Source organism: Marmota monax, unplaced genomic scaffold, assembly GCF_021218885.2.
Source record: "Marmota monax isolate L192 unplaced genomic scaffold, Marmota_monax_Labrador192_F-V1.1 WCK01_AAM20220418_F8-fsc00026, whole genome shotgun sequence".
In the NCBI taxonomy this organism is placed as follows: Eukaryota; Metazoa; Chordata; class Mammalia; order Rodentia; family Sciuridae; genus Marmota; species Marmota monax.
Genome location: NW_026693108.1, coordinates 14,736,916 through 14,762,790, shown reverse-complemented (window position 1 = coordinate 14,762,790; position 25,875 = coordinate 14,736,916). Strand labels below are relative to the sequence as shown.

General features: G+C 41.0%; 1 protein-coding gene across 5 annotated transcripts in view; it reads right to left on the bottom strand.

Annotated features, from left to right (window-relative positions):
- Dzip1 (DAZ interacting zinc finger protein 1) overlaps window positions 1-25,875 on the bottom strand; it is a 70,034-nt gene that overhangs the window by 24,487 nt on the left and 19,672 nt on the right. For 3 of the 5 annotated variants that reach the window (XM_046454757.2, XM_046454754.2, XM_046454756.2), the window contains exons 7-11: window positions 24,681-24,743; window positions 19,234-19,374; window positions 18,699-18,747; window positions 17,490-17,546; window positions 6,163-6,219 (exon numbers count right to left, since the gene is read on the bottom strand). In XM_046454757.2, the coding sequence (XP_046310713.1) occupies window positions 6,163-6,219; window positions 17,490-17,546; window positions 18,699-18,747; window positions 19,234-19,374; window positions 24,681-24,743 (367 nt within the window). The remainder of the gene's footprint in view (window positions 1-6,162; window positions 6,220-17,489; window positions 17,547-18,698; window positions 18,748-19,233; window positions 19,375-24,680; window positions 24,744-25,875) is intronic. The other 2 variants (XM_058582784.1, XM_058582786.1) reach the window with 1 other exon arrangement.

Sequence of the window (25,875 nt, the reverse complement as noted above, 5' to 3'; positions counted from 1 at the left end):
TGTTATACAAAATTACATATAAGAGGATGTGAGGGGAAAGGGAAAAAAAAGGGGAGAGAAATGAATTACAGTAGATGGGGTAGAGAGAGAAGATGGGAGGGGAGGGGAGGGGGGATAGTAGAGGATAGGAAAGATAGCAGAATACAACAGTCACTAGTATGGCAATATGTAAAAACGTGGATGTGTAACCGATGTGATTCTGCACTCTGTATACGGGGTAAAAATGGGAGTTCATAACCCACTTGAATCAAATGTATGAAATATGATATGTCAAGAGCTTTGTAATGTTTTGAACAACCAATAAAAAAAGTTTTTGGTAAATAAATAAAAAAATAATAATAATTAAGTTAAAGTTTCTCACTCATCAAGCTGGTGTCTGAAAGGAGTCTGTGTGAATACAAAAGGGTACAAATGCAAAAGATTTTCATTATTTATAGAATGTTTTGATTGGATGTCTGAATAGAAAATTTAGAAATAGAAGATGAATGAAAATATTTCATTTGATGGGCAAGTGAAGAAGCGCTGCTCCCGATCTCACTGCAATTTCCGTTGCATTTGTGGGAGATGAGCTCTCTGGGTGACTTTTCCTAGGGAAACATTACCTGCCAGTGGCAGGACTAAAACAAAGCCCTGCCCTAGAAATGGAGCGACATTTCCTTCAAGGCAAGGTCAGATTTGGGCCAAAGTGTAACCATGGTGGTCAGATAGGAGGGTGGTCAGATAGGAGTCGTGAGATAAGGTCAACCAGCAAGTCTGGATTACATGGAGCATGGCTCACTCACCCTCAGCTTGACACAGAGCACTTCCCCATGTAGCATTCCACCTTCATCCCAAGGGAAGGTCATTTCATTCTTATCCCAGGCACCAGAGTGGGCCAGGGGGAACAATGACCAATAGTTACTGAGTCCTCCTTAGGTGGCTAGGCATGGATCTAAGGTATCACGATCTAACCCTCCTACTTGGAGAATCTGATTGTTAATTTATTCAAATGTATTTTTGGTACTCTTATTTCAGATGGGTGGCTGGATAGATGATAGGATGGAGAGATAGATGAGTAGACAGATTTAGTTATATATAAATGGGCTTCTGTAGCTTGGCCAGGAATCCAGTCAACATATCTAACATTGTCTGTATGGAAGAAATGCATTTTAAACCACTTTCAAATGAACCTTCTACTAAACAGGAGATCACTTTAATTTTGAAATACAGACATGGCTCCTTGAAGGAGCATGAATTTAATTTCATCCAGGAACACCAAAAATGTGTCTTTCAAATTTGTTATTCAGCATCTAGATATTAAAATTGTGCAAACAGGCTATTTTACAAGTTTGAACTACTGAGAATAGAGATTTACAGAGGACAGCTAATTTCAGTTTTTAAAAAGTCACATTTTGTATTTTACTGTACTTCATGAAAATTACAAAAATTATTTATGAGGAAAATCTGGGTAAAATCTTCACAAAATCAGTGAACATGTATTTACTGTCATCATATTAGTAGGACACTCTATGACTTGTTTCTCTAGGGACAGGATAAACTGTCAGAGTTCTGACCTGTTCCCTTCTGTGGTGTAATGGGTAGCTCTGGAGGAAAGTTAGGTAGCTACAATAGGGTTGGGGACATAAGGGTGACCAAACCCCAGTTCCCATGTCAAATGGGCTGAGGCTGCTGCCAGGAAGGAAGCACTCTAATGCTATGCAAGCCACTGTATGTCTCTCATTGCCCCAGTAATTGTCCTGAGCTGAGATCTCTAGGTTGAGAGCTGAAATACTTGGAGGCTTCCAGAAAAATCCTTGTATCAGTCTCCTACCCCCAGAAGAAAGTCTCCCAGACCTCTCCTACCCCTGCCCTCTGTCCCACTGGCTAACTTATGGCTGGACTTCTTATCCCAAACTTAGAAACTACCATTTATCCAGTGTTGACTCAGTAGCTCATGCCTCATTCGATCCTCTAAGAGAGCCATTACTATTGTCTCCATTGGGCAGGCAAGGAAATCTAAGCCCATACTTTAATAAATGGGCTGTGAATCTAGACTCTTTGTACAAAGTTCACGATCTTAGCCATGTAGCTACAATGTGCCCCTGCTGTGCTCTCTTGACATGTCTCCCTGACTTCTCCAAATGGCACCACTGTCCAGCCATTTTCGAAGGTACCACACTCTGAACCCTCCCGTGGCCTGGCCCCCAATCACTGGCTTCACCTTTCTGCCACTTCCACTAAATAGCTGCTATGTTGACTCCCTCTTCTCCAGTCTCATCAGTACGGCCCTGATTCCTAGAGGAGGAAAGTTATATTCAAGATCACCAACATCCCAAGCTGGTCTCCTCAGCTTTGATTCTTTCATCTGCTCTGGTCAGGCCCAGTTTCCTGTAGCCCAGCTCTGCAGTTCTACATGCCCAACCTCAGGCACACTCAGCAGCCACGTCCTCCCCCAAAAATAACTTGGACAGCTGCAGGCTGCCATGAGGGTCTCCACCAACCTGATTTCCCTCAAGTCTCTTCTGTGTTCTCTGTGCTTGGCCAAGTAACTAATCTGCACCTCTGTCTAGAGCCTTCCTGTTATCTTTCCCTCCTACTGTTTTCCCTACCTAGGATGCCATCCCAACATGTTTACATTCAAACCCACAATTCAAATGGCCAAATGTAGCTGATCCACCCATCCAGAGTTGCCCGAATGAAGAAAGTTTCTCCCTTGCCAGATACCCATTTAGTTTATCAATGGTTCTCACTCTGTACTATAATATAAGCATTTGGTCTCCTAATATACTTTAAGTTCCCTGGGGGCAGCCTTTGTTTCCGATGCATGCATATCTGTCTCTGTTGTGCCTAGTCTTAGGCTTGCACAGAGGGACAACCCGTAACTATCTGTCACTGCCCAGTGGTCTGTGTTAGGAAGGAAAGCAGGAATGGCATGGGACACTGCTAGAGAAAAGGCATCATTATAAAGTGACATGTTAAACTCTTCTATAAGGAAAAAAAAAAAAGCTTGTTAAAGATCTTTTCACACAGGAGATCAGCCACATGCAAACACTTCCCCTTGTAATTAATTACATAGAACCATGATCACCTCAACTGGCAGGGATCAGACCCGACCTCATTCAGAAGATCCTAGTCTGCTAAATAAAGAATTCCCTTCAATAGTGCCCATCCCACTTCCCTGACACTGTTTGGGCCAATGGCACTCACAGAAAGCCATCTTTCTTCCCAGTAAGAGCCACAAGACACCAGAGCTCTAGAATATTCTACTTGTCACATATTGAACAATAAACTACTGCTTGAACAAAGTGTTGTGTTAGGTTTCAGTATCTCGAGATATAAACAATTTATTCTGAGAGAAAACTATGATAGTAATTATAGAGTCTAATAAAAACACTTCATGCCTTTTGAAAACCAATTAGGATACACTTAAAGACTTAGGGCAGCTTCTCCATCTTTAACTTCTGTTTTTGTAGCCCTTGTCTTAGCTACACCACAAAAGTCAGGCATATATAAACCCCTCGTAATCTATACACCAAATTAAAGGAGACTTTTATGTGTAGATAAAACCTAGCAGGTGCCAGTAGGCTTTGGAAAAAATGATTATTTTGCATCCTCACTGCTAAAAGAAGATGGACATTTTGCCTGGTCACTCTAAAAAGGATCCATATTATCAAGCCAATCTAAGCAATTGGTATGAGGGTCGATTTAACAACAAAGTATACTTTTATTTTCTGGGCACTATTATTATTTTTAGTTGTAGATGAAGGCAATACCTTTGTTTTATTTATTTATTTTTATGTGGTACTGAGGATAAAACCCAGTGCCTCATACGTGCTAGGCAAGTGCTCTACCACCGAGTCACAACCCCAGCCCCCCATTATAATACCACAATTTAATTACAACTTCATAAGCAATATGTCTCCAGTGTGAAAATACTAATAAAATTTTGAGACTTTTTTCCCAGTGAAAACACAGTAGTGAATGGCAATTGTGCATGATCATGTTTCACCCTATCGACTGACTTAGAATCAGAACTTACTGTCCATGTTGTCCAGCTTGTGCAGCAAAGTTGAAAGCAGGGGAATTAGCAAAGTTCCCATTTTTTCTAGACCCCCGCCTTCAGGACACCTAATCCTGGCACTGTTGGCTCATGGCAACTGCAATGGGTCCCTTACATGAATCGCCCTCAGCTGGAGAAAGCAGCTTGCCTTCTCCTCAAAGCAGCCCATGTTTGGTGACAGACCAGTGTAGGGGTACAAGTCGCTTGCCATCCCTTGCCTCAGCGTAGGACCATTCTGGAGTGCCCATCTCAGCTCTACAAAGGGATCCTGAGGCCACTACTACTGCTACACGTGGGCTCAACATCCCCCTGCCCAATCCTGTTTCCTCCCACCTGTAAATCTCCACCTGGGAGCTCGTTCCCAGGGATCCATTCTAAGATGGTTAGTAATCATGACATTTTTCATAATGAAGAAACTCCTCAAGGTTCAAAATGGAACAAAAGATGGAGGGCAAATGGGCTAATTTAATGTTATGCAATCATGGTTAACCTCCCCCTGCCCATTGCTGGGAAAGCTGTTGGGTGGCCCAGTGGAAGACATTGCTGGGCCCTGGCCAAGTCACCTCCTATTTCCCACCCATTGACATGCTCACAAATCCACTTTGATCCCAAGCCAAGGGCTGTGGCCCCTTGCCAGGACTGGTAGCATTTAAAACCAGCAATTCAACTCCAGCAGATGCCAGAAGAAGCAATGACGGATTCACACAGCCCTGGGTCGATCATAGGAGGGTCCACACAGAATATGTATGTGCTTTAGAACTGAGAGGTTCCGCAGGACCCTTCAATAAACCCAACAGTTTAACATACTTATTCCATGTGCCCTATCCTGAGCAACAAAGAATATAAAGTCCTTGTATAAGGCCATCAGAAGGCCAACAATAACAGAAAAAAAGCATATGGGTCTAAAGCACACTAAGTTTCAAAGAGAAATGGCAGCCCTATCTTACCAAAATCCACCCCGAAAACGGTGGCAACAGAGAAACTGTAGGCCTAACATAAAATAATGTCAAAGAATGATTGCCAAAGATAAATTTCTTGTACATTCAATATTAAAGCAAATTTGTTTATGTCCAACATGCACTTCATCTGCTACCAGTCCAAGGGAAAAGGCCTGTATGTTCTAAACACTTGTACATATGTGATCTGATATCTAGAGAATTTATACATTACCTACTGAGATCAAGATAACTGGTCCACCTGAAATTATCTAAGAGAAAACATCAGGTGAAATCAATAAATACTTCATATGTGAGCTATGGGTAAAAAGGATCATTACTAAGGACCATCATATATGGGTTGGAATAATTGTGAAAAAAATTCCAATTAGATCACAGATTTAAATCTAATCTTTTAAAAGGCCAAAACCCAAAGTATAGTGAAGTAAGTAATTATTAGATTCCAAAGCAATATGTAGGTAAGGCAGGAAAAAGACAGTCCTCCTCCTCTTTTGATTCATTAGTGATATAGAGTTGGCCACAGGAAAAAAATATATTAGAGAACATATTCTGAAAACTGTAAGCCCTTTAATGGTATAAAATGTGAAATTTATCTACAGATATTCTCCCCATCTACAGAATCTTGTTAATAACAATTAGCACCCTTTGGGGCCTGATCCAAGAAATGAATTCTGGCAGCAATTTCATCCAATGAAATTTCATCTCACCTATTTCCTTTGATTTCTCTCACATGTCTTTTCTAGATTTTCCTAACCAATCGCTGAAACTGTTGGTTTAAAAAAGGTGAGTTGCTGCCACACTGAAAGTTATAAAAACAACCACATATGCCCTGTGGCATGTGCTGCTTGGCTGGTCTGGGACCAAGTCACCCTCACTCTTACTCAATACCTGTTACTTTCTGCAAAAATTATAAATAGTCAAAGCACCAGCCAGTTAAAATTGCTTTTGCAAGTCCCACAACATACACAATACTTTATGGTTGGTAGGTATGCTCAGTTTGCAACAACATGACATATTTATACATGTATACATTACCTACTGACATATGAAGGCAGAACTGTTCTGTAATCCCCAGAATGTTCTGCCTAATTCCCTTCTCCCTAGCACTTTGGGTTAATAAGTTACCTAATTCAGGGTGGAAACTGCACATAAAATGCTGAGACTTACCATGTGCCGTTGTTAGACTTGATTTAGCTTCTAAAGTCTGAGAGACGGAGGCATTCACTGAAACAGGATAAGAAGGAAAAAGCTCACTGGCTCTATAGTTTCAGTGTAACCACCCGAACATGACGATGACCAAATTCTCCTCAAAACAGTCAAGACACATACAAGACTGCAAGGGACAAGTGTTTCAAGTGACAGATACTGCACAACTAACCTAACCCAATTTATAAAAGAGATTTATTGAGATTTAACCCCCTTTTTTACAATACATAATTCAGTATATTCACAGGGCTGGTTTTCAGTATATTCACAGGGCTGGGCAACCATAATCACCAACTCATTTCAGAACATTTTCATCACCTTATCCTCTAATACCTGTCCCATTAACCACCATGCCTCATTTCTATCCTCATCCCCAGCCTCTGGCAAAAACTCAATCTACTTTGTGTTTCTACGATTGCCCTTTTTGGATAATTCCTGTGCATGGAACTATACAGTCTTTTGTGCCTAGCTTCTTTCACTTAGCATCATGTTTTCAGGTTCACCCATGTAGACATGTGTCAATTTCAGCATAAACTTTTATGGCTGAATGACATTCCATTATATAGATAGAACAAATTTTTATTTATTCATTAGTTGATGAACATTTAGGTTGTTTTCAGTTTGGGGCTATCAGAACAATCTGCAATGGATATTCAGGTACAATAAACCAATTTAAAAATCCCCCAATTCCTCAAAAAACTTAGAATGGAGCCAACATTTGACCCAGTTATCCACTCTTCGGTATATACCTAAAGGACTTAAAATCAGCATACTAGAGTGACACAGTCCACATCAACATTCATAGTAAGCTATGGAACCAACCCAGGTGCCCTTCATTAGATAAATGGATAAAGAAAATGTGGTACATATACACAATGGAATATTAGCCATAAAGAAGAATGAAATTGGGTTGGGGTTGTGGCTCAGTGGCAGAGTGCTTGCCTAGCATGTGTAAGGCACTGTGTTTGATTCTCAGCACCACATAAAAATAAACAAAGGTCCATCTACAACTAAAAATGTATTTTAAAAAATGAAATTATGGCATTTACCAGTAAAGGGATGGAACTGGGGAGTATCATGCTAAGTGAAATAAACCAATCCCAGAAAACTAAAGGCTGAATGTTCTTCCTGATATATGGATGCTGACTCACAAAAGATGGGGTGGTGGAGGAGTGAAGGTTCACCAGATTGGACGGAGGGGCGAGGGGAAGGGAGGGAGGATGGGAATAGGAAAGACAGTAGAATGAAACAGACATAACTTTCCTATGTTCATATATGAATACACAACCAGTGTAACTCCATATCATGTACAACCACAAAAATGGGACGTTATACTCCATGTATGTATGATATGTCAAAATACATTCAACTATCATATAAAAAGAACAAATTAAAAGAAAGAAAGAAAAATCCTCCAAGCACTGGCTAGAAGACACCATGTGAGGCATTAACACAGCCACAGCCTTTAGACAGGGGTATACCCCCTTCAAGGAAGACCAAATGCTATCTATCTTAAATGTCTCCAGAAAATTAGATGCCTCAGTCTCCCTTCCAATATTTGACAATTCTTACCTAAAGGTCCTCTCTGGATTATTTAATTATTCAGTCTGCTTTCATCTAAACAGTTTTCCTATTAGTTTACTAGCTCTTTTTCTATTAAGATAGATCTTTAATCCTAATCTTATCCTAAAAAATATTGGCAACAACTTCAGTTACCTCCAAAGGATTATATATATTTTTTGTCTTTATAATGGCTACTGGGGAAAGTGTTCCACTCCTAACTGTAAATTGGTAACAACTCTGGAAACATGGCCTTCAAAATCATTTTCAATTTGCATCATCTAGATCAAGGTTTGGCAAACTACAGCAAACTACAGCCTGTGGTGCATATACAGCCTACTGCTTGCTTTTGTAAATAAAGTTTTATTAAAACATTCATTTAAGTATTGCATGTGGCTGGTTTGGTACTATAACATCAGAGTTGAGTAGATGCAAAGAGAGTATCTAGCTCATAAAGCCTAAAATGGTCAATATCTAGCTCTTTACAGGAAAAGAAAAAAACAGAACATTGACTCTTTCTGATTTAATATTATTTCAGCTTACAGAATCCAAAGAGCTGATCTTGTTACAATTAATCACATCTGGGTTTTCTTCCTAGCATTTGAATTCAGTCCCTTATGATGGGAGGAGAGTAAATCAGGTCTGAAATGCCTGACTAGGGTCTAAATCACTGTGAGTGCACACTAGTGAGGCCCACCTTACATTAGACATCAGAAATCCTTCATTTTGCTGAGTATGGGTCTGATTTACTTGCTGTACACCTCCTAAACTCTTCACTTTATGATCTGGATTTTCTGGTCTCAAACTTTAGAGTGAGTATGTTCTCTTAGTAAAGAGAACTTCCCCACCATTCTCAGAACCTCAGCTTTCAGGTCTTCTTCCATGCTGGGAGCAAGACTGGGGACTAGCAGCCCCTCTTGCCTCTTGTCATGAAGCACAAAGGATACATTCAGGAAGGGATTCTTACATATGGGCTGTAGGTAAATTTTTTTTTTCTGGAATTCTCTAGAGCCAGTAGCATCCACGCTCTTGACCAAATGCCTCATCAGTAAAATTATCTCTCTGATATACATATTTATTTAAATATTGCTGAGAGCCACGGCCGAGTCTGTATGGCCCCTGGCATTTTGCCAACAGTATTGATTGACAGGCGAGGCATTACTATCCGCCTCTGCCGCAACTTTTGAGTTCTCGCACTATTTTGGAGTTCTCGTGGGGATTTCCGGGGATTCCCCGAGAGTTCCCATTGGTTGGGGAAGTGCAGGAGGAGGGATTTCCGGGAGAGATATTTCCGGCTGGGGGTTCCTGGACGAGCCGCGTGGCGTTCGGGAGGATTCCCCGGGAGCTGTGTGAAGTGTTTTCCTGCAGTTCAAAAATAAAGTTTGTTCCTGCTTCAGTGGCTGGTGATTTGTGCCCAGCCAGACTGCGGCATTTGGCGGCCCGTGCGGGGAACGTCTGAAGCTTCGGGTAAGTGAAATTGCTTGCCCCTAAGGGAAGGCGAGAGAATGGGTGACCATTTTAAAAAACAATGTGTTCTTGTTTTGATTTGTTTTGTGTTTGTTTCAAGCTGCCTATCCCTAGAATTTTCTCAGGCAGATTGGGAAAAATGGTTGGCTCAAGGTTTGAAGTTGTTCGCCCCTGAGGAAGAGATAGAAATAGACCACAAATGCACATGTCAAGAAAATAGGAAAATTGATACAACGATTTTTTGTTCCGTTTTTGTTTCATTCTGTTTCGGTTTTGTTTTGTGTTATCTTATTGGGTTGCGTTATCTTTATAACAGATTAGAAATTAGTAAAAAACAAACTGAAAGAGTGTTAAGTAAATTGTTAGAGGTTCAGACCATGGAGAAAGACATTTTAGATGAAGCAAAAGAGAAGGTCTCTCAAGCTAGTCAGACAGAGGAAGAAAATTTAAAGGAAGAAAGCTTACAGGAGAAACAGCTATTAGGGAAAAAGCTACAACAGGAGGCTGCTACTAACACGGTTCTATCACCAGAGGGCGTAATTCAACCAACAGCTCCCCCTATGGAGATAGCTGAGTGGCCCTCAAACCCCGTAGTTGATAGATGGGATCCTGAGACAGGACCTCAAAGATTAGCATGCCCTGTATTTGAGCAGGCAGGAGGGCAGCGAATTCACCGTGCTTTAGATTTCAAAACAGTGAAGCAGTTAAAGGAGGCTGTAACAACCTATGGTCCTCAAGCACCGTTCACTGTAAGCATGGTCGAATCCATTACCAACTTGGACATGACGCCAGCAGATTGGGCTAGTATGTGTAAATCTGTGCTAAATGGAGGACAATATTTGTTATGGAAGGTTGCCAATGAGGAATTTTGCAGGGAGACAGCTAGACGAAATGCAGCAGCCGGTTACCCTCAAAGAAATCTAGATATGTTGTTAGGAAAAGGACCTTATGAGGGTCAACGGCAACAAATTGAATATGATCCTGGTGTATACGCACAAATTGCTGTAGATGCGGTTAGGGCATGGAAAACTTTACAGGGGCATGGAGGTTTACAAGGTCAATTATCTAAGGTAATACAAGGAACTAATGAACCTTACGCTGAATTTGTAGATAGGCTTATTCAAGCAGCTTCCAGAATTTTGGGGGATACAGAACAGGCAATGCCATTTATAAAACAACTGGCTTATGACCAAGCAAATCGTTGTTGCAGAGAGGTCATTAGACCATGGAGACATGAAGATTTAAACACATATATTAAATTATGTAAAGACATTAATGAACAAGGGCAAGTCTTAGCAGCAGTACAACAGGCTTTAGATGCCAGGCCAAAAACATGCTATAATTGTGATCAAACAGGACATTTTAAAAGGAGTTTCCCCATAGGAGGAGGGTTTAACAAAGCTAGATATCAAACGAATAGAATACCGGGTATTTGCCCACGATGCCGTAGAGGGAAACATTGGGCTAATGAATGCCGTTCTCAAACCACCATAGAGGGTATTCCGTTATCAAAAAACAGACAAAGACCAAGTGTTTACCCACGATATCGTGGAGAAAGGCATCGGGCTCCATTGCCAAAAAACGGACAGAGGGGCCCAATGCTCCGGGGCCCACGACCACAAATGTACGGGGCACTGGAGGAACCCAGAAACACCATGGAGGAACCCAGCAACACCATCAGGGTAGTGCCCAGGACACATTATCCATCAGATCTCTCATCAGACAAACCAGAGGGAGCGCAGGGTTGGACATCTGCGCCTCTGCCAGAGCAGTACTAACTCCAGAGATGGGAGTTCAAATCATTCCCACAGGAGTAAAAGGACCTCTTCCCCAAGGAAGAGTAGGCTTATTGTTAGGACGCAGTTCTTCTACGCTAAAAGGACGTATGATAAGTCCCAGGGTAATTGATCCCGATTATGAAGGTGAAATAAAAATTATAGCTAGTTCTCCAAAGGGTATATCAGTAATTTCACCAGGAGATAGAATAGCACAGTTATTAATAATACCCAGCCTACATGATAAATTTTCCAGTAGTACTATAGAAAGAGGTTCCAGGGGATTAGGCTCCACAGGTGTAGATTGGGCTATGCTGTCTTTAAATTTAGATTCTCGCCCCATGCTAAAACTAAATATTCAAGGACATGAATTTAATGGGCTACTGGATACGGGTGCAGACCTTAGCATCATATCTCGTCAAGAATGGCCAAAACATTGGCCGTTACAACAAGCCACTCAAACGCTTCGAGGCCTAGGAGTGGCAACTAATCCCCATAGAAGTGCAATGGTATTAGATTGGAAGGATCCTGAAGGATGTGAAGGAACTATATACAGCCATATGTATTGGATCATCTTCCTATAAATTTATGGGGACGAGATGTCCTAGATCAATTAGGTTTGACATTAACAAATAACATCAATCCAAATGCGCCCACTATTAGGGCTAGACAAGGTTTCAGGAAAGAAAAAAGATTAGGAGAACAAGGCATAGCAGCACCAATTCAAATAGATCAGGGAATAAATAGACATGGACTGGGTTTTCAGAAGGGGTCACTGAGGCAATAAAAATTACTTGGAAATCAGATAGACCAGTATGGGTTCCTCAGTGGCCCCTGACTAAAGAAAAGATACAAGCAGCCCATGACCTGGTCAAACAACAATTAGCGGAGGGACATATACAACCTTCCGTATCTCCTTACAATACTCCCATTTTTGTCATTAAAAAGAAATCTGGTAAATGGAGATTATTGCAAGATTTAAGAGCCATTAATAATAAGATGGTTATTATGGGACCTGCTCAATCGGGGATTCCTCAATTGTCTGCTTTGCCAAAAACCTGGTACGTTTTAGCTATAGATATTAAAGATTGTTTTTTTTCAATTCCAATTCATCCTGAGGATAGTCCACATTTTGCATTTACTATCCCTGCACTGAATCATGAAGGTCCTGATCAGAGATATGAATGGAAAGTACTCCCTCAAGGGATGGCTAACAGCCCAACTATGTGTCAAATTTATGTTAACAAAGCAATCCAGCCACTTAGAAATCAAAATCCTAAACTACAAATATTTCACTATATGGATGATGTATTGTTAGCACACAAAGATAAAAACACATTGCTAGAATGTTATGCCACACTTACAAACTTATTAAAAAATTATAATCTAGAGATAGAAATAGATAAAGTACAATTAAATTTTCCAATTAATTATTTAGGAGTTCTATTATCCTCAACCATGGTCCGTCCACCAAAAATTCAAATACGAGTAGATCAACTCAAATCACTTAACGACTTTCAAAAGTTATTAGGAGACATAAATTGGATAAGGCCTTATCTAGGCATACCAACAGGAGAGTTAGGACCTTTATTTGATATCCTAAAAGGTCCATCAGATCCAAATTCACCCCGAATGTTAACGCCTGAAGCAAGAAAGGCATTAAAAATTATTGAAACATATATGGAAAATATGCATTTGGATAGAATTGATATAACTTTGCCTTTATTATTTATTGTAATACCAACAAAAAATATTCCTACAGGAGTATTTTGGCAAGAAGGTCCATTATTGTGGATACATTTATCTTATTCTCCTAACACTATTCTTACTAGGTATCCTGAGGCTGTAGGACAATTAATACTCAAAGGAATAAAAGCAGCAAAGGGAGTGTTTGGAATTTCTCCCAATAAAATTATTACTCCATATACTATGGATCAAATTGATGAGTTAGCTAATGAGTTAAATACTTGGGCAATAATCATGTGTAAATCTAATGTTTCATTTGATAATCACTTACCATCTAATCCTTTGTTGTCTTTTTGGTCTTCGCATCCTGTAGTTTTTCCAAAAATGACAAGAAAAACCCCTATCATGAATGCTCCAAATGTATTCACTGATGGGTCAAATAATGGTACAGCAGCAGTAGTTGCCCCTGATCAAACTTTTACATTTTTAGTACCCAAACAATCAGCTCAAAAGGTAGAGCTTAATGCAGTTTTACAAGCTTTTGTGATGTTTAAAGATTCTGTATTTAATTTATTTTCTGATAGTCAGTATGTAGTTAATGCTATAGTATCCCTTGAAGATGCTGGCAGGATTTCCCCTTCCTCTACTGTTTTCTCTTTGTTTTCTGCTATACAAAGTCTAATCTGGGACAGAAAAGATCCATTCTTTATAGGACATATCAGAGCACATACAGGATTGCCTGGAGCCCTTAGTTTGGGCAACGATTTAGCAGATAAAACTACACATGACATACATATTTTCTCTACACTAGAAGAAGCTACACATTTTCATAAAAGGTTCCATGTCAATGCTAATACTTTACAAAAGCGTTTTAAAATAACTAAGGAACAAGCTAGATAAATAATAAAACAATGTCAAAATTGTGTGACCTTTTTACCACAAGTTAATCTTGGAGTCAATCCTAGAGGACTGATACCTAACCATATTTGGCAGATGGACGTCACACACTTGCCACAATTTGGAAAATTAAAATATTTGCATGTTACAGTTGATACTTCTTCTGGATTTTTGATGGGCTCCCTTCATTCCGGAGAAAAAACTAAAGATGTTATAGCTCACTGCTTACAAAATTTTGCCACTGTGGGCGTTCCAAAACAGTTAAAAACAGATAATGGTCCTGGTTATACTTCTACCTCTTTTAAACAATTTTGCTCATCATTTGGCATTACTCATATAACAGGAATTCCATACAATCCACAGGGACAAGGCATAGTTGAAAGAGCTCATCAAACTATTAAAATGTACTTACTAAAGCAAAAAGAGGGAATTGGAAAGGGGTATATGTCACCCAAAGATAAACTTAAAATAACCCTTTTTACTCTAAACTTTTTAAATTTGGATTCCTCAGGGCTTACTGCTGCGGAAAGGCATATGTGTCCAAAAAATGTACATAAGCCTAAGGTACTTTGGAAGGATATTCTAACAGGACAATGGAAAGGTCTTGACCCAGTGATTGTCTGGAGTAGGGGTTCTGTTTGTGTTTTTCCACAGGGAGAACAGCAGCTGATTTGGATTCCAGAGAGATTAACTAAAACAATTTCTACAGGCCAAAAGGAAGATGATTTGACTCAAATCCATACAGCTGATATCCAGAACTCCAGTTTGGCTATTCTTACATCTGCGACAGTGATTAACCAGGATGCTTTTTTCAATATTTATTTTATTATTTGCCTTTTCCCACATCATAAAGTTCTATTTTATTTTTGAGCTCATATAAACCTAGGTTAATGTTTTTCTGATCAGTTTTATTTTTTGACTGTGGAGTTTTTAAGCATTGCAATGGAGATTTCACCTAGGTAAAGCTACAAGGCCTTTACTATTGTCTTATGTGTTGTATGTTATGTGTGCACACTTCTGTTTTGTGTTGTATGTCTGTATGTGCGTATGTCCGTATATTATATATGAGGAGCGCTCATGAATAAATGGATCCGAATTTTTTTATTCACGTGATTTTAATGGTTTAATTTAGATTGGGTAAACAGCTGTTGAAAATTGTTTTAATATGTGAACAAATAAGGAGGTTAACAGATCTGTTTGTTTACTTTCACCTTTCCTTCTCATTATATTTAATAATTCTGTTCAGGATAATGTAAATTGTTCAAAAAATTGTTTTCTTAGTGCCTGTTGGAATGTTACATAATTTTTTTCTTAGCATCATTGCCAGACTTCCTATCTTCATCCCAGTGCCGGTGAAGACAAAGATAAAACCAAAGTACAGCTTCTTCGATAGTTATCACAACAAACTGTAAAAACTGATGCATCAATGAATAATAACTCAACAAGTAATGCTCAATTAAGGAGTCGATTTACTTTGGGAGGAAATGGACATATTGACAGATTCCTCTGCTTTGAATTGCTTGCAGACCTTGCCTGAACTATGTATCACTTGTATGCATTGTGAACTATCTGTTGGTACAGCGAATTGTGGTAGTGCTGGAGTATTTTTGCTGATGGTGTCACCGGTGGTACAATTTTTCAAAGGAGCCCTCAATTGGCTTAGTGTCATGGCATTTTGCATCCTCCTCCCTTCTACTAGTGATGGTCTAAAATTTGGGGGCCAACAGAGGTGAGGCAAAGAACCTCACCCCCCCACTGGTGCAAAGGCCTATCCACAAGTATGGCTGTATGCTGGACCGGTAGTCAGTGACGGGTATGATCCAATTGCAGTGGTACCAACCTAAGACAGGAGGCTGATGCCTAGAGGTCAGTTTATCCGATGACGGGTAAGGACCATATGTTGAATTGGACTGCCTAACAGGCACGGTCCCTAAGCCACATTGCTTGTTGTTTAATTAAACAAAAAGGGGGAGATGCTGAGAGCCATGGCCGAGTCTGTATGGCCCCTGGCATTTTGCCAACAGTATTGATTGACAGGCGAGGCATTACTATCCACCTCTGCCGCAACTTTTGAGTTCTCGCACTATTTTGGAGTTCTCGTGGGGATTTCCGGGGATTCCCCGAGAGTTCCCATTGGTTGGGGAAGTGCAGGAGGAGGGATTTCTGGGAGAGATATTTCCGGCGGGGGGTTCCTGGACGAGCCGCGTGGCATTCGGGAGGATTCCCCGGGAGCTGTGTGAAGTGTTTTCCTGCAGTTCAAAAATAAAGTTTGTTCCTGCTTCAGTGGCTCGTGATTTGTGCCCAGCCAGACTGCGGCAAAATATATATACTTTTTTTTTTTTTTTGGTACCAGGCATTGAACTCAGAGGTACTCTACCACATCCCCATCCCTATTTTGAATTTTTTAATTTAGAGACAGGGTCTCACTGAGTTGTTTAGCACCTTGTAGTTGCTGAGGCTGACTTTGAACTTGCGATCCTCCCGCTTCAGCTCCCAAGCCACTGGGATTACTCTTTTATGTATACTATAAGTATTATATACATTTTAAAACAAGTATTTGAAAAAAATTAAAAGGATGAGTTTAGTTAATATATAAAAAGAAGTTCTAATAATTTCTTTCCTATATCCTAGTAGATCATGTTGTATAACTCACATCATCTTAACACACCATTTAGAGAAAAATCACCCTAACTAAATAAAACATTAGGTTTTTGTTTTTTTTTTTTTTTTTTTCTGTTTGTGTGTTTAAGTTTAGTTGGTTAGTGAAAAAAAAATTCTTTTTTAAACTCCTAGGGAGCCTTATTTATTTATTTATTTATTTGAGAGGGAGAGAGAGAGAGAGAATTTTTTTTTAATATTTATTTTTTAGTTTTCGGCGGACACAACATCTTTGTTTGTATGTGGTGCTGAGGATCGAACCTGGGCCGCAAGCATGCCAGGCAAGCGCGCTACTGCTTGAGCCACATCCCCAGCCCCTGAAAATTTTTTTATTTGTTTCATAACTGTCTTTTAACCTTTCCTGAAATGTGTGTGTGTGTGTGTTCTTTTGTTTCGAAGAGACAATCTTTTCCTCCCCGAGCCCTTCTCCTGGCACTAGGCCTTCTTCCCTCCCCACTACCTCCTAACCTCTTCAGCTTCGAGATGTGCCTGAGAACACTGAGTGGTTGAAATCATTTGTATTTTCCAGTCAACAGTACCAAATTTCAAACATACTCATAATATTCTCTGGTCATGACACATCCCTCTAGAGATTCCTGGGCCCATGAGGGCTCAGTGCCCAGCCTTGTTACCAGGTCCTCCAATGCACCAAACTTCTGTGCACGCACACGTCTGTCTTCCTGCCCCATCACCTGCTCCCTTACTTCCCCCACCAGTAGCTCTTTTCCTCACCCTTATTTTCCTGAATGGAAATAAAAATATTTCAGGTATTTATTATTTTTAAAGTTTGTTTCTAAAATCTCAAGAGTTCCAGGAGACAAACCAGATGGTCAAGCTGATCACAAGTAAGGACCAGTGGATACCTATTCAAAGGCTGCAGCAGTGAGAGTCTTGGCCATGCCCAAAGATGGCAGCTACCACTCATGGTCACATAGTCATAGAACAGATCACCCTGGGAAATCCAAAACTATACCCTAGAGTGATGCCAAAGAATTTTTAATCATCCCTTTATAAGACAAATTGCAAAATAATGGTATAACTAACCAAAATCCCCACCAAGATCATGTGACATTTACAACCTGGGTTTCAGAACAAGGTCAAAGCCAAGAATCAAAAGAAATCATTAGGCAATCTCCAAATGCAGTGATTTCCAAAGACAATTCTCTAAAAATAACAAGTAAAAGTTGTGTTTTGGCTTAGCATTTTAAAGATACTTTAGAGCTCTGGGCCACTGGAAAAACTTACTGGGTATAGCTGGGGCAACTGGCTTGGATTCAAAAGTTTGCCAAGATAAAGAATTCCCTGAAATGGGGGAAAAAAAAAAAGTTAGTAACAAAAATCACAAGAAATGGAATAAATTTTGGCAGCCCTTACCCTAGTTTTTCTCCCCCAGGAAAACAATAAGTGAAATTTAATCAAACACCTCACCCAACAGAATAAATATATTTAATATGAATCTTTTTTTTAAATTAAATTTTCTCTAGAAATACTTTCAAATAGTAATGATACCTAAGCAATTATATGGGTACCCCTCACTATCTGAGCTTGCTCTCTTTCAAGAGAAGTTACAGGAAACCATACCTTTTCACCTCCAACCCTTTATCTCAAAACAAGAGGGAAGGAAGCCCCACTAATATACCATAGTACCAAACCCCAGCTGGTGTCTTTCAGGGAGGCAAAGATTCTTTAACAATCCTAGATGTTCAAGAAGCAGGACTGGAATCTTGGTGAAGGAAGCCAGGTAGAAGTCAAGCTTTTAGGCTTCATGATCAGGGTACCAGTCTCCCTTCTGGTCTAGCTCTAGGGTGATATGAGATGTATGAGCTATCACTGCTACAACTGGTAGTTTTCATAAACCCCAACCAGGTTTAGAACCAACCTTTAACCCCAAACTGCCACAATTGAGAATAATGCAGCAAGTCTTTAGAGTAATTGAGAATAATTAGGTGTTTAATATCAATCATAATGGCTAACACTGAGGAGTGCTAAACAGGTGTACTTCACACATATTCACATATGTTATCCCATTTAATCCTATAACAAACCTGGTCATTATGGTCATTATTAATATTAGAGCTGAGAAAACTGAGCAGAGAATCATACAGCTATAAAGTGTCAGAGATGGAGTTGAATCCAAGCCACCTCCAGACCCTGTGCTTTAATCACAACTCTGTCCTCTGGTATACAATGGTCACTGAGCAGGTTATTATATACATAATTGTATTCTGATATAAAAAAGTGAAACCATTCAATGTGACAATTTAGATTTTTTAAATTCTTCAACTTTCTGGGTTGTGCTAACAGATCTCCCAAATATGAACATAAGAAGACAGATATCCCAAACAGTAAGAGGAATGCCACCTCAGCACCATGAGCCAGCAGAGCCCATATGCATCTGTGCCCAGAGCACAAGGAAGACACCTCACCTCTAGCAAGGGGATCCTGTCCACTCACCTTTGGGTTCACTGACACTGCTTAATGGTTTATTGGTAAACTCTTTAATCTGCAAAGAAAAACAGTCTTCTAGTGATGCATATTCAAAACTCAATAGAGACAGATGAGATAATGTGTAGATGTGGTTGTTAGGACATTAACTTTTTGCTAAATTATTCAGAGGGTACATGGACCTTAAAAGCACTGAGGCAGCCAGGCATGATGGCACATGCCTATAATCATAGTAATGTGGACTGAGGCAGGAGGATCACAAGTTCAAAGCCAGCCTCAGCAAAAGTGAGGCATTAAGAAACTCAGTGAGACCCTGACTCTAAATAAAATACAAAATAGGGCTTAAATGAATAAATCTGCTCCATATGGTGATTTTTAAATATCTTTAATTTTTTTATATTGTGTTACAAGCAATCACAAGGAGAAAACATTCCACCTTAATTACCATATACAATTTTTAAAAATGCTCTAAACTAAAAACTCATGCTCTTAGGATAAATCATGTTGCTTGAAGAAGCCTGATACCAGGCTATTGCCAGCTTACCTGCTGCCTCTGAGTGATAATCAGTTCGTTTTGCTCCTGGAGTCTCTGGCCTAGTTCTTCTATTCTTTTCTTGTAGAAAACATTGCTTGTATTTAGATCATCTATCATGGAGGTTCGAAGTTTCTCTATATGTGACAGAAGCTGAAAAAGAAATTAAGAAGGGCATCTGTCTGCAAGCTGCTTATTATAAATTCTTCCCATGAATGTGATGTACACCCCTTGACTTGTAGCTGGCCTTACTATCTGTGCACATCAAGTCACTGAATACATTTCTAGCACTGTGTACCAAGGCCCTGGCTGTCCTAGGTGCTTTATCTCTTCCCAAGGAGCTCATGACCTAAGACAGAACTGATAATGGGAGCAGCTGCTCCAACTTGAGCACAGGACATGAAACAGCAGATGGAGACACAGTGACAAGGTGAAGGCTTCTCTCCCAGAGCACTGCCCACCCTCCTCACTGAGCTCCTCATGTTCCCATGTGTCACCTCAGCTTAAAAATGAGCGTTTCCTATGCCAGAGAGTACATCTGAATTATTTTTATATTCCCTATTAGCACCCAGCAACAATCCATGCTCTCAATAAATATTTCCTGAGAAATGGAGGGAGCATTGGGAGTTGAGTAAAAGAAGGAGGAAGGAGGAAGGTATGGATGGGGGAGGGGGAAGAAAGGGAGATGAAAGAAACACCAGTAGGTTTATCTTTAGAGACTCAATGCTAGGGAAGATCATATACTGAGCACAAAGAATCCAAGAATTTGTTTTTGATAATTTAGGGGGAGGGTCTTAAAGCAATTTCAATAGTTGTTTAAACAGAGGGGTGAATTCAAAAGTTTGGTGACTGGGGCTAAGGATATTCTAAGTCTGAGGCCTGGACGTGGAGCCAGGTGTGCCAATCAATAGGACTGACAGTATCCGGATCTGATCTGTGGATGTAAGAGCCTCCTTTTTGCCTTTTTAAAAATCAACACTCACTATGTGCTAGACACTGTGTGAAGCATTCTGTCTTGCTTCACTCACACCACAAATGTTACAGATATGGGTTCCAGCCTCCTTGCACAAATGGGGAAATTCGAGTCTAGAGAAGTAAAAGAAATGGCCCAGATTCAGACAGCTGGAGCGGGTGGAGCCCAGACTTTAAACTTCCACATCCAGCTTCAGTGTCAATGCTCTCCTTCCCTGCAGGGCATGGTCTCACTTCTCTGAGCCTGGACAAAAACACAGTGGAAGCATGCTGGGAAGATTTTCTGAGTGAAGCTTGAAAAGAACTTTTCATAGCCTGATGGATCCTAAGAATCCCCCTATGGAGGACACTGTCAAGGACTTTCACCTTCACTGTACTTTTATAGACCCCTGGAAGTTCGTCCCCAAAAGCAGTTTGGAAAAGGCTGAGCCAGAAATCAAAAAGAAAGATTAGTAAAAATGGTCAGAGCTCTGGGTGGAGTTTAAGATCTTGGACCCAGATCAACAATTTGAGGAGTCACTCTAAGCCCCCAAAAGCAAGGGAATGCAGGAAAAACCAAGGGATGACATCATTTTGATTCTGGAATTAAGACTAGAAAGGCACTGGGAGAGGAATGTGGAGAGTCTGAGTCAGAAGCTATTTCAAAAAGCATGTGGCCCCCTGGAGCCCATTTTCTCGTGCGCTACCATCTGAGCTCTGCGCTTTTCTCTCTACCCATGCACATCGCCCCATCCGCCTTCCCTTTCATGGCAGGACCATTCTGCACCCTCCCAAGCTTTCAGGTGTATTCTCTGGGTCAAAAGGGTATGCCATCGCTTATCTGTGACTGCCTCTGAACTCTCACCAGTGTTATTTAAAAAAAAGACTGCCAAGAATCTAAGTAAAGCAATAAAAAGCTGGCAAAGGCAATTTCCCCTAAACAGAGAAACACAATATGTGCATTGTGAGAACAGGACGCACCAATCATGTGGAATAATTAATAGTTAAATCTTGGGCAGAGATTGCTGAACCTGATTGAATTCACCTCTCTGTCAGGATTTAAGAGAAGGAAGAAAAACAGCTTCTCAACAGCTAGACCAGAAGACAGGGGACAGCGCAGCCTGGCGGCCCTGAGGCCACACACCTCTCTGGGAGCCAGGAAGGCCTGGCCTCCTTCCTCCACGTGCCAACAGCCTATCACAGCTTGCACTGAGAAAGTGTTTGAAATGGCAGCTCATATACAGCTCAGGCTGAAGGCTCGAAACTTCCTGGGACACAGCAGGCTCAGAAGGGGCAAGGATTTTAAAATGCCCCCCATTCAGAAGTAGACCTAAATGGACAGTTGCCTAAACCCAGTGGTACCTTGAAGAATAGGAATTTTAATCATCCAAAACCGAATTGCCTGGGTTGTTGGGGTTTTGTTTTTTTCTAAAATACGCACTCCCAGATTTACCTACTGAATCAGAATCTAATGAGTGGAGCCAGGCATAGGTATTTTAGAAGATTCTTAGGTCACTCTGTAGGGCATCCTTGGTTAGGAACTATGACCTCAGACATATCCGTTGTCCTTACAGAAAACAGTCACTCCCCACACTCCCTGCCTGTCCTGTCTCCACTGGCTCAGTCCCTGAAGCATGACAGGTGAGCCAGAAAGTGTGGAGTACCAGCCCAGGCCCTGGAGTACACAGGTCTCAGTAGATAGAGCTCTTTGCTCAGAGCAAGGAGAGCACTGCAGGGCAAGGCAGTTTCCTCATCTGCAAAATGGATAACAGAAGGATTAAATATGCGGTTACCACAAATACCAATGTTTCCCAGTACTGTGCTGGTCAACCATCACTCAAAACAACAAAAACAATCCTGATCAAGAAGATGTGCACACTTTTGAGCAAGCAAGCATAGGCCAGCTCCAACACACCACCACAGGAACTGAAACAACGGGCCACTTGTACTTCCGTGTGACACAGAGGTACAACAGAAGACACTACTTACACAATGGATCCATGTACGGTGAGGAGCAACTGTCATCCACTGCTGAAGAGGTCCACAGATAAAACCTGCAGGTCAACCCCATCATCCTGACCACATGGGCACTGCCATGAGCAATGCCTCCCTTAGCCCAGTATTGAAAGCCAGCCTAGTGTCCTTCCCACAGCAGGGACAGTACTTACAGACAACATAGTTGACCCTGCTCTTCTGAAACCTACAATTAGTGTCTCTCTGTCTACAGAAACAGGGCTGCATGATCCCCTTGCAGGCAACCAGCTACCTCCATCCTTCCTTCAGCAAGTACTGAATGAGCCCCATCCACATTTTAAACACATTAGTGGATGCTGGGAAGATAAGGGGGAGCTCAGTAGATAGAGCTCTTTGCTCAGAGCAAGGAGAGACAGACAATAAACAAGTAAATTAAAAAAAAAAAAAGATTTAAAATAGTGATCAGAGCTATGTTTGTGAAGTCATGACAATGAGGCCAAGGAGGGTGTGGCAAGCAGGATTCTAACATGGCCCTCAAGAGTATACATGCCCAGAGTGGTCCCTGTCCCATGGGTTGGGTGGAACTGACCTTGTGCTTCTAACAAGACAGCAGAGATGAAGGTTATTTGCAGATATAGCTAAAAATCTCAATCTGCTGACTTCAAGCTAATGAAAAGAAAGATTTTCCTGTGTGCGCCTGTCTTGCTTAGGGAGCCTTTTAAAAGAAGTTCCAGTGTTTTCCTGAAGAGGAGAATGAAAGCAGGAAACTCTCCAGCCAGCCTTCAAGAGGTCGATAGCCATGTTGAGAGCTGCTGTGGACAGTGATAGCCTCTAGGAGCTCAGAGTTTTGACCAAGCATTTACCATGGTGGGCTGTAGAGGAGAATACAGCCCAGCTGCCATTCATTGTCCCTGAGCAGTGGAACCAGCCAAGCCACGCCTGGTCTCTTCTACTATGAAAACTGTGAGATGATAAATGGGTGATTTCAGACCACTAAATTTGTAGTAATCTGCCACAAAGAACAGAAAACTAATCTGAAGGGGAAGAAACCAGCCAGGTGAAGAGCAAGGGGAAGGGCTTTCCATGTGTTAAAAAAAAAACAACAGAATATTCTAGAAATTATCAGAAGGCCATCATACCTAGAAAGGGCAGGTTTAGAGAGGGAAATAAGCAGTGGTAGCCAGCAGCCAGATTATTTTACCTGCTCTTTAGGGAGCATGTAAAGAAAGGGGAAAACTAGAACTGCAAAGACCAGTTTGGGGGTTCTAGGAATGATGGAGGCTGGGTTAAAGGTAGAGGCTATGGATATGTGGAGAACAGGGAGGCAAGATCCATGGCAGGTCTGCTGATGGCCTGTGACTGGGGACTGAGGGAGAGAGAGGGAACAGATGTTAGTCTGGGGTCACTAGGGTGCCATGTACCACATGGGAACAAGCCCAAGAACTGCATTTTTGACCTGTTACAGCTGAGAAGCCTGTGGACATGTCAGTGCAAGCTGGCTGCCTTACCTGGAGCTCAGAAGGGAGAAATACCCAGGGTACTGTCCACAGACAGCACCATTCCCAAGTTACCCACTGTTCAATCCCTAGGGCAGGGCACTCCATAACCATTTTCCCAGGACTCACCTCAGTCCTCCCCTTAGCTCTTTGTACCCTCACTTCCTACTGTACTACAGTCAAGTACTAATCCCTGAGGGCAGAGATGGTTTCCTCCCTCTTTCAACCCTATAGAGTGCAATCTGTAGAAGATGCTCAGGAAATATCTCCTGAACATTTCCTGAACTGAATCATGGCATTGCTCTTACAATTTCCAGTCTAAAAAGACCACCATATGAGTGCATGTGCCTGTCACGTGTGTGTATGAATACTATAGGTTATTTATATGACTAACTGGTATTACAAATAGCAAAAGAAAAAAAATTATGATTCCTATTTCCTTTTCTAGCAATGATACAATTTTGAAATTAGATCAACTAACTTTCCCAGTAAAGTTCCTCTAGAATGTTCTACAAGTGTTTTGTGGAATGTCTTTATAGGGTCTATAAGAGCAGTAGAAAGAAATTATATCAAGATTAGTAGCTGTGGTTATCTTTGGTATTAGAATTAAAAGTAATTTTAGTTTTGTTACCCATTTCTCCACAAGTGCTAGGTAGACAAATATTACCTTCCTATAAAGAAGTAGATATTCTTTCCAAAAATGATCCACTTGGGGCTGGGGTGTGGTGCCATGGCAGAGTGCCTGCTTGGCCTGTGCAAGGCCCTGGGCTCCAACTCCAGCACCACACCAGATAAACATACAAAAAAGACCCAGTTAGAGGCCCCTGGCTGCTGCTTCTTCTTCGTTTTTTTTTTTTAAGAGAGAGAGAGATGAGAGAGAGAATTTTTTTTTTTAATATTTATTTTTCAGTTTTCGGTGGACACAACATCTTTATTTTTATGTGGTGCTGAGGATCGAACCCAGCGCCCCGAGCATGCCAGGCGAGTGCGTTACCGCTTGAGCCACATCCCCAGCACCCCCTGGCTTCTTGATCTTACCCGGCTCTTCTCTTTCTTGTGTTCCTGATGGAGAGCTTGGACTCGAGCTGTCCACTTGCTTTCCTACAAGAGTAAAACCAGTAATGTGTTTGCATTGGTAACACTGAAACCTGCTCAAAATGGGAGTCTACTTTTCAGTGAGTACCTACGAAACCCAACAGTCTGATAAAGTTTTACTTAAAAGTTTTATAATACACATAGTTGAAAATGTTTAAACCCACTTGCCCCTGATTTTAATCATATACTGTAAGGCAGAGTCAGCAAAGATTTCTATTACAGAGCTAACAGTAAATATTTTGGATTGGAAGGTTTTAAGGAGTTTGTCACCACTATGGGTAGTCAGAGAACAGCCACCGTAAGATGTGAATCGATAGATATAGCTGTGATCGAATATAATTTTATTTGCAAAAATGTTAGTTTGCAATGTAAGGGGCCAAAAGGAAACACCAACATTTCTAGGTCTATGGGTTCTGAACTGACAACACAACTCATGCAAAGGAAACAGAAAAAATTCAGGTAGGACTTCAGTATTTCATAACCACTCCCTTCAATTCATGGGAGATACCACTGTGGTCTCTGGCCTGCTGGAAGCAGTGTCAACAGTCCAGTTCAGGCCCCAACTTTTGGTCTCTGACCTCACACTAGTCCCTCACTAGGCAGCTGCAGGATGAGAGGATTAGGAGAAGGTTCTGCTCTGTACAGGGGAAAAAGCAGACATAAGGATAGAAATTTCTATAGAACGTGTAGTTGATCAGGTCCTGCTTAGTTAGTGGGGGACCAGAGAAAACACTATCAGCTGTTACTGGAGAATGAGTAAGAGGTACTGAAAATAGAGAGGTGACTGACAGGCAGAGAAAGCAGCAGGAGCAAGGCAGGGACAGGATGCTGCGTTCCAGAACGGGAGCTGCTGGGCCCAGCCACTGGAGCATCAGGTAAAGTGAGGCCTGGTGAGAGATGGCACAAGGTGCATGTCCAGAGGACCCACTATGACAGTTATGGATTCTAGACTTCATTTTGTGAAAACTAAAATCATTGATGCATTTTAGACAGGTCAGTGACAGGGTCAACCTGGCTGCAATGTAGACTTGGGGGAAGCTGGCAAGACATGAGCACTAAACAAGAAGCATCACAGTCCATATTTCAAAATTATACTTACCTTTTAAAAAATAACAGTCTATTTTTTTTCAAATATTTT